Source organism: Falco punctatus (assembly GCF_963210335.1).
Source record: "Falco punctatus genome assembly, chromosome: 17".
Classification (NCBI taxonomy): domain Eukaryota; kingdom Metazoa; phylum Chordata; class Aves; order Falconiformes; family Falconidae; genus Falco; species Falco punctatus.
The window spans coordinates 3,500,063-3,516,325 of record NC_137597.1 but is presented as its reverse complement, the minus strand read 5'-3'; the positions used below and the strand labels follow the sequence as shown (position 1 = coordinate 3,516,325).

Below are 16,263 nucleotides of genomic sequence, written 5' to 3'. Positions count from 1 at the left end.
GGGTGCGAGCGGAGCTGGTCCCCGCCCTGCTCTGAGTGCAGGATGAGGCTCCTTCCCTCAGAAGCTCTGAAACTCTGCTTGAATTCACACCCCTACCAGCTCCACACAGCACTCCAGCCCTTTCTTGCTACAAGGGAGCAGCTCCTCAGCAAACCCCAGCAAGTGTTGGAGGAACACAACCAGCCACGCAGCTGTAGGTGTCCTAAAAATTTATTGCTGCCTGACTAGTAGAGGCGCTGGGGCTTCCCCATGGTGCTCTTGATATACAGAGCACGCACGTTCTGCCAGTTCTTCTTCAGCAAGGACACCAGGAAGTTGATGGCCAGGTGGATGTTGTAGACCAGTTCATCCTCTGTCATCTTCACGTGACCGACGGCCACAGCCAGACACAGCACCTGGGGACAAGGACACCAGCGTCACTCACACAGGCAGAGGTTTTGTGGGGAAATCAAAGGTCGCAGCCAGGTGGCTGCCTCTAAAGTCATTAAATTATCTCGTGTTCTGTCAGCTGGACATGACTTCTCCAGCTTATCCACGGCTGTTTCCCCAGAGCGCGCTGTCTGGCACATGGCTCCCGTGAGCACATCTGGCCACAGCTGGCCGCCACCTCTGAACAGCAGCTTGCTCCCTCGCAGCGCAAAGGTGAGCTGGAGCAGGCAGGGAGGGCTGCTGCCTCCCAGAGATGGGGAAACCGGGAAGGGCACGAGGGGAAGACGGGCACGAGGGGAAGACGGGCACGAGGGGATAGACGGGCACGAGGGGATAGACGGGCACGAGGGGATAGACGGGCACGAGGGGATAGACGGGCACTAAGCACGCCATCCTGGAGCGGGAGCAGACCTCTAGTTTAGCTCAGTGCCCACACCCTGCTCATGAGGCGGCGCTGGCGTGTGCCCTGCAAACTGCTAACCCGGTGCGGCACAGGCTGTTAGCTCCAAACTTCGCTGCTAAGCGCAGCGCCAGCTTCGCTTTTTATTTTGGGCACCAGCCGCCAGCCCTTTCTTTCCGCACACAAGACTCGGAGAGGCCAAGCCTCTGCCCGCCAGCCTCCCCGAGCAGCTTGTAATCCAATGTTCCCCACAGGCTGCAGACAAAAGGATTTACGAGCGAGCTGACAGGCAGAGTGTCAGGACATCGTTAGCTCGGTTCCTTAAAATGCTCAAGCATTTGCAAACTATCAGATTTGCTGTGTCCTCCCAGTTGTTGTGCCTGCAGGGCCCGTATCAGCTGGAGTGCAAAGATGCACCTCAGCTAGCAGAGCTGTTAATTCTTAATACCCATGAGTCACATTTAGACCGCTGACACGAGATTAAAATGCCTGAACGGGGTTATTTTGGTTTTAGGGAGTCAGCTCGCCTTGCCATCGCTTGACAGCCAGAGCAGCTATCTGCAGCCCCGCTCCGAAGTTCACTTGCAGAGTCAAGTCCCAAACTCGCCTCCTGCCGTGTGCACAGACCCGTGGGGGCACGCCTGCCCGGGGGGGCCCACCCTGCAAGTGTCACCCGCTTACTGTACAAGTGTTAATCATGCCTGATTGTACTCCGCATTGAAACATTGAGATCATCTCATCATCATCTACTCTAACATCTTTCAACAACAGATAAATCGCTCCTCCTTTCTACCCAGCAGCTGCACGCTGAGGGTACTACTTCCCTTCGCTACAGAGATTGTGTCCCCGACTGCTGTTTGAGGAAGACACTCGAGGGACACCTACAGCCCAGACCGCGGATCGCAGCCACGGACAAGTGCCCCCCCCCCCCAGGAGTAACCCTCAGGTAGGTAGCTGTCCTAGAGAAGAAAAGCTCTGCTTTACCTTCTTCATCTGAAATTTGATGGTAGATTTGACCTCGTCAACCTTGGCCACCAGGTTTTCATTGTGGGTGAGGAGAGAAGGGAATTTGCCGGCTTTGTTCAGGCCTGGACCCAGGATTCGAGGAATCTGCTTAATCAAGGACTCGGAAGCCAGGAAGGCATCGTACTTCTTGGCTATGAGGAGAGAATGTAGGTAAGGACGGACTCTCCGCTCCTACACCGAGCCCAAAACTAACCGCTCAGCCGAGGGAAGCGGAGCAGCGCAGCCCCAACACATGCATTTGAACGGTCTCAGCCCTGTCTACGTGAACCTAAACTGGTTTTACTAATATATACCAAGTTACTTGTCAGAACAACCGAACCCACCAGGACCCAGCTTTGCATCCCAACGGCACGCTCTTAACTGTACACAGTTCATTTCCCTGAAGAAACTGGCATTTGTTGAGCCACAGGTGACAAGATGCGCATAAGGGGAGGATGGTATCGCCCAGCTTTGAGAGGCTGAGCCAGGAGCTGTGGTGTCCTATGTCACTCCCTAACTGCCTAGGGTTCCATGGCTATTTATGGATTGAGTGGGAAGTTTCTCTTGCCTACCTACGATCTGTATCAACATGACTTTGACTTTAGAGGGAGGAAAGGACTTAATCTCTCAACAAGTGAAAATAAGCAAATTTCATTCCATTCATGGACTAAATCAAACTTTTGCCTCAAGCTTTTCTCTGCTTTTGCTGCGCTCCAGCTTGCTGACCAGGAAAGCGAGGAACACCAGCTGAGGGTGAAACTTTCAAAGTCAGGAATGTTTTCCTGTATCCCTCCCTTCTTTCTGGAGTGCAACCAACCTCATTCTTGGAGGGCTGACCTGTCAGACCTTCCATACTGTAACAATTTGTTGGTTTTTCTGGGGAGTTTCTAGGCCAATTTCTGTACTTCGGGCCGACTCTGGTCAGCTCTCTATTCCCTGCAGTTACCCACAACATGGAAATCTGAGCGCAGAGAAAACTGTCCCGCTGACCCTGCCCTCCCAGGTCAGCCAGGGTACTCGGAGCCCGATCCACACCACCACTCACCCAGCTTCTTCACCAGCTTCTTGTTTTTGTTGAGTTTCTTCAGAGCTTCTATGTCCATGTGAGGAATGTCAACGGCTTTGGCCTCATCGCAGTGCTGCTGGTCCCCAAGCAAGCAGACAGAGAACTTGGGCCGCGGAGTCGACTTCAGCCTGGGGGACAGAAGATCCAAACTGACTACAAACCGCCAGCACCACACGCTTCCACGGGAGCCATCACAGGGATACCTTACCACAGTGCCTGGGAATCTTCCTCCACAGCTTGTAACCTGCCTTCTCCAGCAGGCCGGTGGGGACAGCACAGGGGCCTCCCACACCTCCCCTCATGTTTTAAGACCCAGGGTAGGGGTCCGTCCAGCCGAACCCCCTTAGCTGGGGTGGTCTGAACTACCCAAGCGGTTCAGCACTGCCTCCTGCTGTGGCAGCCCGGCGGTGGGGGCGGGCAGCAGGGCAGGAGCGCAGGCCGACGGCTGGGTGCGAGCAAGAGGGTGGCGAACCTGACGGTGCCGGAGAAGCGCTTGTCCTTCTGGGGGTCGTAGTTCTTCAGGCTGATCTGCAGCTCCACCGTCTCCACAAACCTGAGGGAGGGGGAAGCGGCGCGGGTGAGTGCCCAGCCGGGCTGGGGGGGGCTGACGGGGGACCCCGGCCAAGCGCCAGGGCCTGTGACAGGCTGGGGCCTGCCATGGAGCAGGACTCTTACTTGCGCTTCTTGGTCTTGCTGCCCTGCAGCACCTCCTTCACCGCCTCGTACAGGGTGTCGCGGGAGACCTTGCTGCTGCGGGGAGGGAAAACAACGGGGGCTCAGGGCTCACCCGGCCCGGGCCCCCCGCGGAGAGAGGGGACAAGGCCCCTCGGCCCAGCCCCGCCCGGCCCAGCCGCGCCCCCTCCCCCCCGGCCGCCCCCACAGGCTCCCGGCGAGCCCCCCGCTACCCGGTGCCGGCCCCGCAGGCTCCCTGCGGGCGCGGATGGCGGCGGATGGGGCGGCGGGCCCGCACTCACCTCATGGCGGCGGCGGGCCGGGACCGAAGGGGCGGGGCGACTACCCCGTGCGGTATAAATATGGGCGGGAATCTCGCGAGATTTAGCCGCGCGACTCGGCCGCCATGTTGGGAGTGGCGGGACGCGGCGGCCGGGTCGGCTGCTCCCCGTTTCTCCCAGCGGGCCGTTCACCGCCATCTCCCCCGCTGTTAAACGAACAGCCGCGGTCTCTCTGCCTCCTGCCTCAGGCTGGCAGGCCGGCAGCCCCGCCGGCGCTCCGCAGCGCTTAGGGGACGCGGTCCCGGCCTCCCCTCAGAAGGAAACGGGATGGAGCTGCTGGGTAAGGAGCTCCCGGGGCGCAGCGCCTCGCTGCTGGGGCAGCTCCCCCCGGTCGGCCTTCAGTGTTTCAAAACCTCCTCGTCAGGGTGACGCGGGCAGGTACCGGCCGAAAGCCCGCGCTGCCCCCCCGCCGGGAAGGGCCTGGCCCCGGGCGCTGAGGGCACGCGCTGCCCGTGGCTTCACTGCTGGCACTGCGCGTGCGCTGCCCGCGCGCACGGGCCGCCCAGCGTCTCGCTGTCCCCACGCGGCCCAGCCAGCCCAGTTCCGGGGGGCGGGGCCGCGGGGCCCCGGGACCTGAATAACGGGCTGCGGGGGGCTGAGCCGCGGCGGGGAGCGCTGTCCTATGCGGGTTGCGGGGCGCGGCGAGGAGGGCCCGGGCACCGGCGCATGGCGGTTAGGCGGCGGACTCGGCCCCGTCGGGGTTCAGCAGGTCGGTGTCTGTGATGGTGGGGGAGGTGGCGGCTGAGGAGCTGCCGTTCCTGGCGAGCTGCTGCCGCCGGTTCCCTGGGTAATAACACGGGGGGAGCCCCGGCGTGTCTCCCCGGCGCCCCCAGGGCAGCTGGGCCAGGCCTGCCCCGCCGCTCCCCTCAGGGCACGCCATGGCGCCAGGCCCTGTCCTGTCCCTCGTGGCGCCAGGCCCCGTCCTGTCCCCAGCCCTCCCTGAGGCGGGTCCCCTGGCACCTCCTGGGCGGCTTTGCACCACGGCCTCCACCTGGCTTTCCTTAGCGCCTGTCCCATCCCTTCCAGGGCACGGCGGACCCCCCGGTAATGCTGATTGACCACGGCTTGCGCATGGCAGCCGTGGCAGCTCAAAGGGGCCTCGACTGCCCGGCCACCCTGCTGGGACAGAGCCTCTGCTGGGAAACGAGCTGCAGTGGCTCTCAGGTGGTGCCAGCCCTAAAAGCCAGCAGAATCTGCTGGAGTTGGAGAGGAGCTATCGCATGGAGAGATCGCTTGGGTCAGAGGGCACTAAGCGTGGCTGCACCCCTGGGTGCTGCAGTGACAGACAGAGCGGGCAGACTTGTTCCTGGAACTGAAAATGGTAAAATATTGGGCTATCTCAGAGATTAGTCATCAAGAATCTACTGCAGCTGCTTTTAAAGATAATCTGTCAGCAGAGTGCCTCTTCAGCGAAATGTACTTGTGGGGTTGTGGATGTTTTAACGTCATCTGCTTATGGCCTGAAATTCTGTTCCTCAGAATCCTGGGAATTGGACAGGGGAGGGAGGAGAGGGTGAAGATGCTTCCAGGGACAAAGCTTATAATCTTGCCCCTGTCTCTTGCAGCACAGGACACCCTCAGCCTGTAGGTTCAGACTTTAAAGTACTCGGAAACTTTTCCTGCAGATCGTTTGGAGGTTGGGAAGGGCTCGAACATGGTACTTACACAATCTCTAAAAAGAGTCTGTCAGCTCACTGGCTTGATAAAGCTTTACCTTATATTTGTCTGTGGAATAGCTAGTTAGCCCTGCCTTCCTGTATGGGAAGGGTGCATCTTTCATCCAGTTTTATTCTTTATAATCTCCAAAATAGTTTGCCATTCAAGCCTTTCTTAATGTGCAAAAGTGAGTAGACATATGTTGGGATAAAATAAAATCTGAATTGTTCTTTTTATTTAAGGTTTGCAACAAAGAAGACAACTCCCCAGTCCACAAACCTCTTGCTCTGGGTCCCAGTGCTCTCTGCGAGCACGCTGAGTGAAGTGATAATTCATGCCTGCAGACCAGTCATCAGGGCAGGATGGAGAGCTTGGGCTTGCAAGCAGTGACCCTTAGTGACGGGACGACAGCCTACATTCAGCAGGCTGTCAAAGGTAACGGATCCTTTGGGCTGCGAAATCAAAAAGTCTCTTAATCGCTTCTGTGAAATGAAAGTCAGATTTATCAAAAGTGCCCTCGTGGCGCACAAGCTATCGTACATCTTGTGTGGTCCCTTTGTATGGGAAGCTAGCAACTATCTGTTAGATTTGCACAGAAGAGTGATGCAGCAGAAATAAAACACGCCTCTGGCTTGAAAATAAAGCTTTGGAGGTGGGAGAGCTGTTGCTGTAGAAAAAAAAAAAGGTTCTGCTCAGACTAGTGAGTCCTGTTCCTTCTGGGACAACTGGGGAAATGGAGGTCACGCTATGGCCTGCAGGACTGTTCAACCAAAACTTCCCCTGAAGCTAAGCAGGATGTTTTACTTCACCGAGATGCACAGAATTTGGTTCACAGTAGTGCTTTTCTCACTCAAAGGTGTGTTGAGCTTGGAGTTGGTTAACTGAAGCGGTATCGGTGCCAAATTTAATACCTGTCCTTATTTCGGTGTTTGTGAAGGGTTCCTTCCTCCACTACCCACTGTTCCTTAGAAAAGGAATGCACCGTTTCCCAGCCTGTGGAGCAGGATGGTTGAGTTGCAAGGCTTCATGTCCTGGGGGTTGCTCCCTTGCTTTCTTTTCTGTGCTAACTCACTGCAAGTTTATTACGTGAGTGGAGCTGGACTATCTTGAAACCACTAGATTTTGTCACCCCCACCAAACATTGTGCATCAGGTGAAAGCAACATGCATTCCTCATGTTCCAGTGGGATAGAGCAATGCTCTGCATTTTGATGCTTTGCATCAAATAATTTTGTAACTAAAACATGATCACAGGGTTACTCAGGCCATTTTAAGAATCCAGTCTTCACAACCCATCAAGGTTATGCTTTACCCAGAATGGTCAGGGTTGGACAGGACCTCTGGAGATGATCTAGTCCAACCCCCTGCTAAAGCAGGTTCTCCTAGAGCAGGTTGCACAGAGCCACATCCAGGTGGGTTTTGAATGCCTCCAGAGAAGGAGGCTCCACAGCCTCTCTGGGCAGCCTGTTCTAGTGCTCTGTCACCCTCAACGTAAAGTTGTGTTTCGCCATATTCAGATGGAGCTTCCTGCGTTGCAGTTTGTGCCCGTTACCCCTTGTCCTGTCGCTTGGCACTACTGAAAAGAGCCTGGCCCAGGCTTAAAGGATTTTAGATCCCTTTAGGTGCTGTAATTTTTTTTCCAGAGGGTAGATCCTCTGCCAAAGTAGAAGAAAATAAATCTCAAGGCTTTTGCTGGTGCCATTAAAAGCTCCCAGTTGATTTTATTTATTTTTTTCTATCCAGCACAAGTATAATTGCTTTCTGCTTTAGATCCAAAACGCTTAGCACGCATCGTTCTTTCTGCTTCTTGGCTTACAGAGCTGTGAAGGGCAGCTTGTAAACAAGTGATGACTGAGGTTCTTTGTCTTGTATCCTTCTGTCTAGGAAAGGGAAGCTCCAGTATTTCTGGAAGTTAAGTGCCTCTATGACTGTTCAGGAGAAAGCTTGATAAATAACAGCCTATAAGTAACAGTTTTGCTGTCTTCTGTGGGACTGGTTTCCTTGTGAAGATGCAGTAAAGGAGGCACCTCGTGGGACCAGAAAGACTGGACTCTGCAGGCGGTGCTGATGGCTTTTTTTTTTTTAAACTGTTTCAGGTGAAAAGCTGATTGAAGGGCAAGTCATTGAACTGGAAGATGGGACCACAGCTTATATCCATCAAATGACAGTTCAGAAAGGTGAGGACCATATATTCACCTCTTTCTTTTCAGAAGGACTTTGTAGGTGTAACTGCAATTGTCTGTGTTCCGATAGTCGGACTCCTAAATTAGCTCTGGCTAAGAAGTCCGTATAGGTGTAGGTTTGGGGGTTTTTTTTAGTGCCCATGGTTTTGAGGCTGAATGAGCAAGGACATAGATTTCCTGCAAAGTTCTTAGCAATCTGACCAGACAAATTTGCAGGTGGTGTAAGCAAGTGTTTGAGTGTTACTTCACCTGTGGGCTCTCACAGCTGTCAGTCTGACAGCTCACCAGCCTACAAGCAAGGCCAGTAAGCTGTGTGCTATGTTTGTTCCAACTGCAGAGTGCAAACAAAGTTTGTTTCATGTGGGAGAAGTTGGACAGGAATTTCTTCTGAGCTATGAGATAACATATTACTTCTGGAATAAGGTGTCTGGGGGTGAGGTTGGGGATGGTTGGAAGCAATGCCACCTTGGTCATTGATCCATCAGCCAATGTCACCTCCAAAATGAGGTAACGTTAATTAATCTGAGAGGTGATGGGAATCCATTTCATGTGGCAGGCACCAGAGTGGTACAGAGGAGTCCTCCCTGACCACAGTAAGATGTAAAAGGGCAGGTAGAAAGAGCTCTGTTGCTTTGGGCAGTCCTTCCTTCACCCTCCCAAGTTCCTGGTATGCCACCTCCCTTTTCTGTCCTTAAAACGTTGCTGGAAATCCACTTTGTATGCCTGGCTTTGCCCATTTCCTCCTTTCATCGTCTTTCTCTGCCTCCAAACACACATGCACAGTGAGTTTTCCTTCTCACCCCTGCTTCCCCTGCCATGGGATGTTGGTGTTCCTCTGTACACACCCCTGTGCCAAAGCTGTCCTTTTCTGGGACAGAATGTGGCATTTTGGAATTGGTGAGAGACTCCATTACCCTAGTGAGCTAAAGACGTGTGGTGAAGCTATGCACGATGTCTTTAAAACCCGATAATTCCTGTTGGAAGGGCCCAAATGGTGTCTGAAAACCTGTAACTGTTGTTGACTTTCAGTGCAAGCAGGCAGCCCTGCTGTGTCCTCTTCCATGGGCAGGTTCAGGAACTGCCTGGGTTCAGGAACTGGTGCAGCATCCCCTCTGTTCCATCTGAGTCTTCCAGTAAAGTGTGTGGATTTTTTTTTTTCTTTTCTTTTAGAGTCTGTGGCTTTTGAAGATGGTCAGCCAGTGATGTTGGAAGATGGCAGTATGGCCTACATACACAGCACAATTAAAGGTAAAGTGTTCCCTGTTCTTCCCTTGGCAGCTGGAGTAGAAGCTGCTGAAGGGCCACAGATTTCCTGTAGGTAGCCCAGGGAGATGAAGGGTGCCTCACACTCAGCAGCTCTTTTACATTTGATTTTTTGTTTGTTTCCTCTTGCAGAAAGTTATGACCCCAGCACCTTCGAGACCATCCAGCTGGAGGATGGCTCCACTGCTTACATACATCATCCTGTCATCATCCCACCTGGCAGCACCATCCTGGAAGTGCAGGTGGAAACTGGGCTGGAGGAGTTGGCTGGAGAGGAGAAAGGTGATGCCTTTGATGTCAAGACTGTGGGTGCATTAGAGACGTACACCAGTAAGGTGAGGACGCGGTGCTTCTTTCATGGTTTGCCAGCAGCAGTTGAGGGGCTGGTGTAGTAGCTCACACTTGGCCTGTGGTTTAAGTGTCCTCCATTAGTACTTCTGTATATTTGGGTTTCAGCTATGCCACCTTTGAGAAGAGAAACTGGAGAGGGCTCCAGTGAGCGTGCCACCACTGGCAGGTGGCTGACAGTTAAGGACCTAGAAGGGGGCAGTTCCTGCTAGCTAGTTCCTGGAGAGTGCTGGGCCTGCCACCCTTAACCTGCTGGAGGCACAGATTTGGGAAATGCAGAGAGCTGCTTGTGGTACAGCTTGGATTGGGTGTTTTTATCCTCCTTTGTAGGTGTTTTCTTTGTTTGCCTGAGTTTTTTTGTAATGCAACCTGGGTATGATGCTCTCTTCCAGAGGTGGTTCAGGCAGCAGATTGAAACTAGCCTTTCGCAGGTCAGGGGTGGCTAAGCTATGGCTGCTGTTCCCCATGTCAACAGAGGCCTCAAAAAACCAAAATAGCTTCATATCCCAATGTGTTGTCATTGCCCTGCTCCATCTGAATGTCTTGGGTGCTGCCATTTTCTCCCACCTTCATGGTGGTGTGTGAGAAGGGGCTACCAGGGGTGTGCTGATACAGTGCTGGGCTGGGCGGCCTTAAGTTTTGCCAGTGGAGACCTTGCTGCTGTGGTAGGATCGGCCTCCTCTAGCTTTCTGGAAGAGGTGTGAATGCCTTCCTGCTTAGTTTGCTCACCTGTTCCACGCTGTGCAGGGAGGCACAAGCACTACCCACGATTCTTTACTCACAGGTGTCTGACGAAGAAGAGGAGGAAGTGACAGACACCTGCCATACAAAGAGTGACAACTCCAGCAATGTCCCTTCCCAGGTCTGTGTTTTTCAGTGATGCATTTCTCAAACTAGGATGAGCTCCTCTGGGGGCAGAGCACTTCGCCAGCTAGTAATTAAAAAAAGTTTTGTGGCTTCTCTGTAAAGTTAGCAAATATATTAAGCTACAAGTTTTACAAATGAGCTAAGTGAAGCGCAGAGGCGAGTTACGTGTCTGAGAACACCCAGTGAGCTGGGAGGTGACAGTGGGAAATGCTGGTTCCTGGACCCCTGTCCCATCACCTGGGTTGCACCGTGTGTGTACAAGCTGAGTTTGTAGGAACATGGTTTTGTGAGGATCGCCGAAGGAGTGTAGATGTCTATAGCAAGGAGGGTGGTTATTTGCGAGGGCTTTGCGCAGCCTGCGGTAGTGGCTCGCTGAGTTAATATCTGTATGTCTCTGGGCAGGATCTGCAGGAAGAGGAAGTGCACAGCAGTGAAAACGGGCAGCAGGTCAGCAGCAAAGCTTTCCGTTGTGGATACAAAGGCTGTGGCCGGCTCTATACCACCGCCAACCATCTAAAGGTACGGCAGGTACCACGCAGTCACACGGCGTGAAGTCCAGACGTTTCCCCATGTTCTAGTGCCAGATCAGAATGGTGCTATACAAAAGGCTTGGCTCCCCAGCAGATCCCGATGTGTTAAATGGGCAAGGCAAAATTCAACAGAGAAATTCAGATTCTCTCCACTGGCTAAATTCCTCCACACTGTTTTCCTTCCTCCTTGTCTTGGACCTCATTTTAGGGACCTGTTCTTTCTTTTCTCCAGGTACATGAACGTGCTCACACAGGTGACCGGCCATATACCTGCGTCTTCCCAAGCTGTGGGAAAGGATTTACTACAGGTAACAATTTATCTTTTGAGCAAATTTTGTTTTCTGTCCAGTCCCAACCACTCTTTGAGTATCAGCCCCGGCTTTTTTCCAGCAGACAAGAAGAGGCATAGCTTGTAGAACCTTCTGAAAAGAAATTGCATCATGGGAGACTCGATTAGCATAGAATGGTTTGGGTTGGAAGGGACCTTAAAGACCATCTAATTCCCACCTCCTGCCATGGGCAGGGACATGTGGCACAAGCCCAAGTGGCTCCAAGCCCCGTCCAGCCTGGCCTTGAGCACTGCCAGGGACGGGGCACCCACAGCTTCTCCTGGCACCCTGTGGCAGCACCTCGCTGCCCTCACAGCAAAGAATTTCTTCCCGTTGTCTGATCTAAATCTACCTTCTTAAACTACGAACAGAAAAGGGGTTACAGGAAGAAGCTGAGGTGGTGGTGCTGGTGTGAGGCTGTTTGGCTGTTTCTTCCCCTTCCGCTTTGCAGGCACAGGATGGACATTCAGAAATGCGTGGAGAGGCGGTACACAGCTTGCCATATTATTTCCTTCTCGTTATAAAATGAGTTGTGGTTTCTTTCCTGAACAGGGTATAGCCTGAAGAGCCACATGAGAACTCATACTGGTGAGAAACCGTACAAGTGCCCGGAAGACATGTGTAGCAAAGCCTTCAAAACCTCTGGTGATCTACAGAAACACATTCGGACCCACACAGGTGAGCAGTGCCGGAGGAGAGCTGAGCTGCCCATTGAAAGGGTCTCCAAGATAAAGTACTGCTTCAGCCTTTGTCCAGGACAGGCCTTTTTGTGTCTTGGGTGGAGCAAGGCAGAACTTAAGTTGTCTTCAGGCGGAAGTAAATGGCTAGTAGAAGTAGTACTAAGGAGTCTCGATTCAAGGAGCAGAGCAAAAGGAGTAGGGATGCCAGTGTTGCTAGAGAAAACGTGTCAGCAGTTGGGTCTGATCCGAGGTCTCATCGTTGTAATACTACGGAGTGAAGGGACACAGGTGTCCAGGGCACTCCAGGTAGCTGCGTTGCAGCAGGACTCTCATGCACGTTACTCCGTCATTGCAGGTGAGCGTCCCTTTAAGTGCTCCTTTGTGGGCTGCGGCCGCTCTTTTACCACATCCAACATCCGCAAGGTTCACATGCGAACGCACACAGGCGAGCGGCCGTACATGTGTCCTGAGCCCAGCTGCGGGAGGGGCTTCACCAGTGCCACCAATTACAAGAACCACATGAGAATCCACACAGGTAAGAAGGGGAGGCTGCACGGACGGCATGTGGCAGCGGGGGAAAAAAATCTGTGGGACTGAAATGGGCATTTCCAGGCCAGGCATTGCAGGGGCAGCATCCTGGGGGCAGCCAGGGAGTTAAAGGAAGTAGGAATTGCTTGATATGGCTGATGATTGTTCCACTGGTCACCTCCAGCTATGTGCTCTTGATGGGGAATCCCTTCCCAGAGCATGAGGAGTGTGAGTGGGTTAAGTTCTGCTCTGTGGCCGCTGCCCTAGGAGAGAAGCCGTACATGTGCACTGTGCCAGACTGTGGAAAGCGCTTCACTGAGTACTCCAGCCTCTACAAGCACCACGTGGTCCACACGCATTGCAAGCCCTACACCTGCAATAGCTGTGGGAAGACCTACCGCCAGACCTCCACGCTGGCCATGCACAAGCGCAGCAGCCACGGCGAGCTGGAGGTCATCGAGGAGAGCGAAGAGGCCTTCTACGAACAGCATCAGCTGGAGGGTGAGCGACCCCTCCTCCATCACGTGCAGCAGGCTTGGGACAGGCCATGTGGCAAAGGGGAGAGAGATGACGGCGAGAGCTTGTAGCTGCTCATCTCTCTCAGGCCCAGCTTTGTGCTGTGGCCTCCTGCCTCCCCCAGATCTGTGTCCCAGATGAGAGAAAAGGGCTCCCCATGGTCCTCGGGGTATGTCATGGGTTGGGAACAGACTTCTGCCCGTTCTGTAGTACAGGGAGAGGTAAAGACCGTTTTTCCCAGGCCAGCACCGGGCTCTTGTCATCATGATCTTGTGGTCTCCTGTGCTGGCCCCTTCAGGTCCCATGGTCAGGTGTGTGCTTTCAAGTTCCAGCTAGCACTTCTCTTACCCCTTTTGCTCTTCCCTTTCCCTGACTCAGCTGCTGCTACTGACAGAGACTTCCCCGACAACAGCAAGTGTATTGCTTTCCTGTCGGAGTTGGGGGCTGAGGAAGAGGAAGATGGCATGCTTACACACGTCTCGCTTATCACTCAGGGTGGGACAGAGCCGGTATGATGCTGACAGCCTCCAGCATGGGGGAGAGAGCAGTTACCTGAGTGAGATTCTGCCTCTACTCAGCCTTGGTGTTCTCTTTAAGGCTTTTTTTCCAGTGTAAAACAGACCCTGGGTCTTCATGGGCTCTTGTCTGTCATGAGGGTTCCCTCCTTACAGCCTTACCCTACTGCTGCAGTCTTGATGTGGGGGGTAAAGAACCTTCTTGCTGCACGGGGTCTTGCAGGGCTTTGCCAAGGCTTGCATGCAGCGCCTGGCAGCCCCCACCTCCCAGACAGCTGTTGAGAGGCGGCTCCCAATCTCTGCTGACACAGGCTGGATTTGGAGATTGTTTTTTTCATTGTTTGACTATGGCAGTGCTTTTCTTGTACTTCCCTCCACCAGCCGCGTGTGTGCTGACTGGGAAAAACTCCCTTCTGTGGCACGGGGCAAAGGAAACAGCTGCCACGAGGAATGCTTGTTTCCTCTTAGTCTGAGATGTTCCCTGCTGCAGGGATGCACAATCTGTCCCTTCAGGGCCTGGAGAGAAGACGTTAAATCGGAAGGAGAGGTGTGGTAGAAGGGGGAGGGCTGGAGACCGGAGGTCTGCGAGTTCTCAGTCGATTCTGTCCCTGACCCTTGACAAAGTCCTTGGAGTTCTTTGTGCCCCGGGCCTTGCATGCAGAGAGTATTTCATCCTTTCCGAGACTTTTGTGTTGCTAAAGTCGCGAGTTGCATAAAGCTTCCTGAGCAGCCCTCCCGGCTGAGAGCATCCCCTGTTGTCTCACCCAGGTCAGCGTGTTGCAGAAAGACCTGCAGGCCCTGGGCAGTGCCATCAGCATGGTGACGCAGAGCGGTGCCCTCGCTGTGCCCAGGGAGGAGCTGGCAGGTGATGACACACACACCGTGACAGTGACCCACACCGACGGCGCTGAGATGCAGCCGGTACGCCCAGAGCTGGGACCTTCCCTTTACCCTGCAGAGAAACAGCCTGCTAGAAGGGAACTGCACTGGCTTTTAAAACGTGATTGATTTTGCTCTTGACTTTTTCTAGGTTACCATAGTCACGTCGGGGGCAGTCATGGCTGAAGAATCAGCCGCCACATCCCTCTGTCATCAGCAGGTGGCATTGGTGGCTACCACCAACGGCACCCACATCACAGTGCAGGTACCACACAGCTCCTGCCACGTTCCCAGTCATTCCCCATCCACCCACTGGCTTCAGCGCTTACCCCCTTGCTCTGCTGCGTCGCCTTTTGCCCAGGGTGCTCGCTCCTTAATCCCCCAGTGCCCTGTGTACAGAGGAGAGCAGGGACATGCTCCGTGGATGGCAGAACACTCCTTTGTAAACAGCCTTTCCGCATCACAGCCGTCTCTCTCTCTCTGCTTTGCCCCTCTGCTTCCTACCTGTGTCACCCACTGCCGATCCCTCACGCCTCCGTCCTGCTGGGTGGGGGCTGCCCTGAGCAAGCCTGCACCTCCTGAGCCCACTTTTTAGGAGGACAGTGTTATCTCCCTCTCTTTCCTCTAGCTGGAAGACCAGCCGAGCCTGGAGGAAGCCATGGGTATGACCACAGTAGCAATCCAGTACGAACCTGTAACGCTCGACGAAGCCTTGGCCGAGAATGGATGCTGAGACCCTGCAGAGCCTCCTGAGCAGGGAGAGCAGGCAGCACGAGCCTGTTTTCTGCGGGAATGTTGGGAGCTGCAGGAACCTGACCCACTGGTGTGTGGAAGAGATGCAGTACACGAGCGAGGGAAAGTATCAGAGACCAGTGGGCAGCGTGCGCAGCGCGCAGGCAGTGAGCGCTGGTACCGGCAGCGTTGAACTCCCAGAGCGACCCCGTGCATCCATGGAGGGATGCTGAAGATACTTGGCTGCTGCCTTCTCCTTGAGGCTCTGCTGTTTCCCTGGGCTCTGAGCAGCAACTTTCCTGCTCCTTGCCTTGGGCACCAACTCCCTCTTGTCTGGAGGAGATGGCAGGTTTTGTCGTCTTAGGCATCGAGAAATAAAATACCAGATTTCCAAGATCTGCCCATCTTCTGCAGGAGAGATGGACTCTCGGAGATTTCGGCAGTCTCTGAGAGCATAGAATATTTTTGGAGAGGTAATTCCTGCATTCTCCCTCTAGGAATGGTCCCATAGCTCCCCTTTCCTGCCTACCCCTCCAGATAAGGGGCAAGGGGGTGGGTGGCATATGCACAGAAGCAATAAAGCCCCATCCAGGCAAGCCCAGGCTGTCCTGGGCTCCGTGTCTGGAGAGGTGACCGGTTCCTGATGCTGAAGCAAGCGCCCGGGCTGGCTCCGACAGCCATTCTCCCATCCCTTTATCACACTCTGCTCTCGAGCAAACTTCCCTGGCAGAACAAAGTGCTCCCTCCACCAAAGCCAACCAGCGCTTGTCAGGGGCTGAGCTAGACTTGGATGTAAAATACTGAATTGAAATAAAAACAAATTAAAAATTTCTTTTTTAAAAAGCAGCACCCTTCTCTTTTTCAGTCCCCAGGGCCCGTGGCTGGCGCAGGGTGGGGTGGATGTTACTAGTTTGCAGATGTAAGGATTAGGGAAGTTCAGATGTGTTGAATTGAACAAAAATGTCCTGCCAAAGCAGTGATTGTCCAAAAAATAGTGCTGAGGACGGCTGTGAGCAAGACAAGGTGTAGCTTGAAAGCCCCCAGTGTGTGTCTTAAGAGGGGTTAAGAGCTGTGTCTTGAATCTCAGATCAGGGCTTGGCTCTCCAAGATCTCCTGTAAGCCTAGATTCAGGGAATTGTGTCAATACAAGAAAATGTGTCTGTGAATGCATCCTGCAACCCTCTGAGCTGGGGGGAGAGACCTGGGCTGGCTTCCTCAGCCCAGCGGGAGTAACCTCAGCCCCTCTGCTTCGTGCCTCTGCCCCAGGCAGTTTGTGGACAAAGCCAGTGTGGAGAGGACCATAGAAGGTTGGAAAAGACCTTTAA

General features: G+C 53.9%; 2 protein-coding genes across 4 annotated transcripts; one reads left to right on the top strand and one right to left on the bottom strand.

Moving 5' to 3' along the window:
• Window positions 1-192: 192 nt before the first annotated feature.
• On the bottom strand, window positions 193-3,986 carry RPL10A (ribosomal protein L10a). The gene is made up of 6 exons (XM_080367800.1): window positions 3,875-3,986; window positions 3,576-3,650; window positions 3,373-3,453; window positions 2,880-3,028; window positions 1,814-1,986; window positions 193-395 (listed from the first exon to the last, which is right to left on the bottom strand). The coding sequence occupies exons 1-6, from the start codon at window positions 3,877-3,879 to the stop codon at window positions 225-227; spliced, it is 654 nt and encodes a 217-aa protein (XP_080223926.1). The 5' UTR covers window positions 3,880-3,986; the 3' UTR covers window positions 193-224.
• Window position 3,987: 1 nt separating this feature from the next.
• On the top strand, window positions 3,988-15,748 carry ZNF76 (zinc finger protein 76). 3 transcript variants are annotated; one of them, XM_080367777.1, is made up of 16 exons: window positions 4,200-4,622; window positions 5,484-5,570; window positions 5,812-6,004; window positions 7,665-7,745; window positions 8,922-8,999; window positions 9,147-9,349; window positions 10,147-10,224; window positions 10,632-10,748; window positions 10,992-11,067; window positions 11,641-11,766; window positions 12,124-12,303; window positions 12,564-12,797; window positions 13,191-13,321; window positions 14,096-14,248; window positions 14,358-14,471; window positions 14,835-15,748. In XM_080367777.1, the coding sequence occupies exons 3-16, from the start codon at window positions 5,932-5,934 to the stop codon at window positions 14,937-14,939; spliced, it is 1,749 nt and encodes a 582-aa protein (XP_080223903.1). In that variant the 5' UTR covers window positions 4,200-4,622; window positions 5,484-5,570; window positions 5,812-5,931; the 3' UTR covers window positions 14,940-15,748. The 3 variants fall into 3 exon arrangements, with proteins under 3 accessions (XP_080223902.1, XP_080223903.1, XP_080223901.1); XM_080367776.1 differs by lacking the exons at window positions 4,200-4,622; window positions 5,484-5,570 and adding an exon at window positions 3,988-4,193; XM_080367775.1 differs by lacking the exon at window positions 5,484-5,570.
• Window positions 15,749-16,263: the final 515 nt, after the last annotated feature.

What these genes read in the sequence shown, in the direction of transcription:
- RPL10A (XM_080367800.1), bottom strand. An exon ending in AGCAAGACCAAGAAGCGCAA is followed by an intron (nt 3,454 to 3,575) that starts GTAAGAGTCCTG and finishes CCCCTCCCTCAG; the next exon opens with GTTTGTGGAGACGGTGGAGC. An exon ending in CGCTTCTCCGGCACCGTCAG is followed by an intron (nt 3,029 to 3,372) that starts GTTCGCCACCCT and finishes TCTGTCCCCCAG; the next exon opens with GCTGAAGTCGACTCCGCGGC.
- ZNF76 (XM_080367776.1), top strand. Translation starts at nt 5,932, where the DNA reads ATGGAGAGCTTGGGCTTGCAAGCAGTGACCCTTAGTGACGGGACGACA. An exon ending in CATTCAGCAGGCTGTCAAAG is followed by an intron (nt 6,005 to 7,664) that starts GTAACGGATCCT and finishes AAACTGTTTCAG; the next exon opens with GTGAAAAGCTGATTGAAGGG. An exon ending in TAGAGACGTACACCAGTAAG is followed by an intron (nt 9,350 to 10,146) that starts GTGAGGACGCGG and finishes CTTTACTCACAG; the next exon opens with GTGTCTGACGAAGAAGAGGA.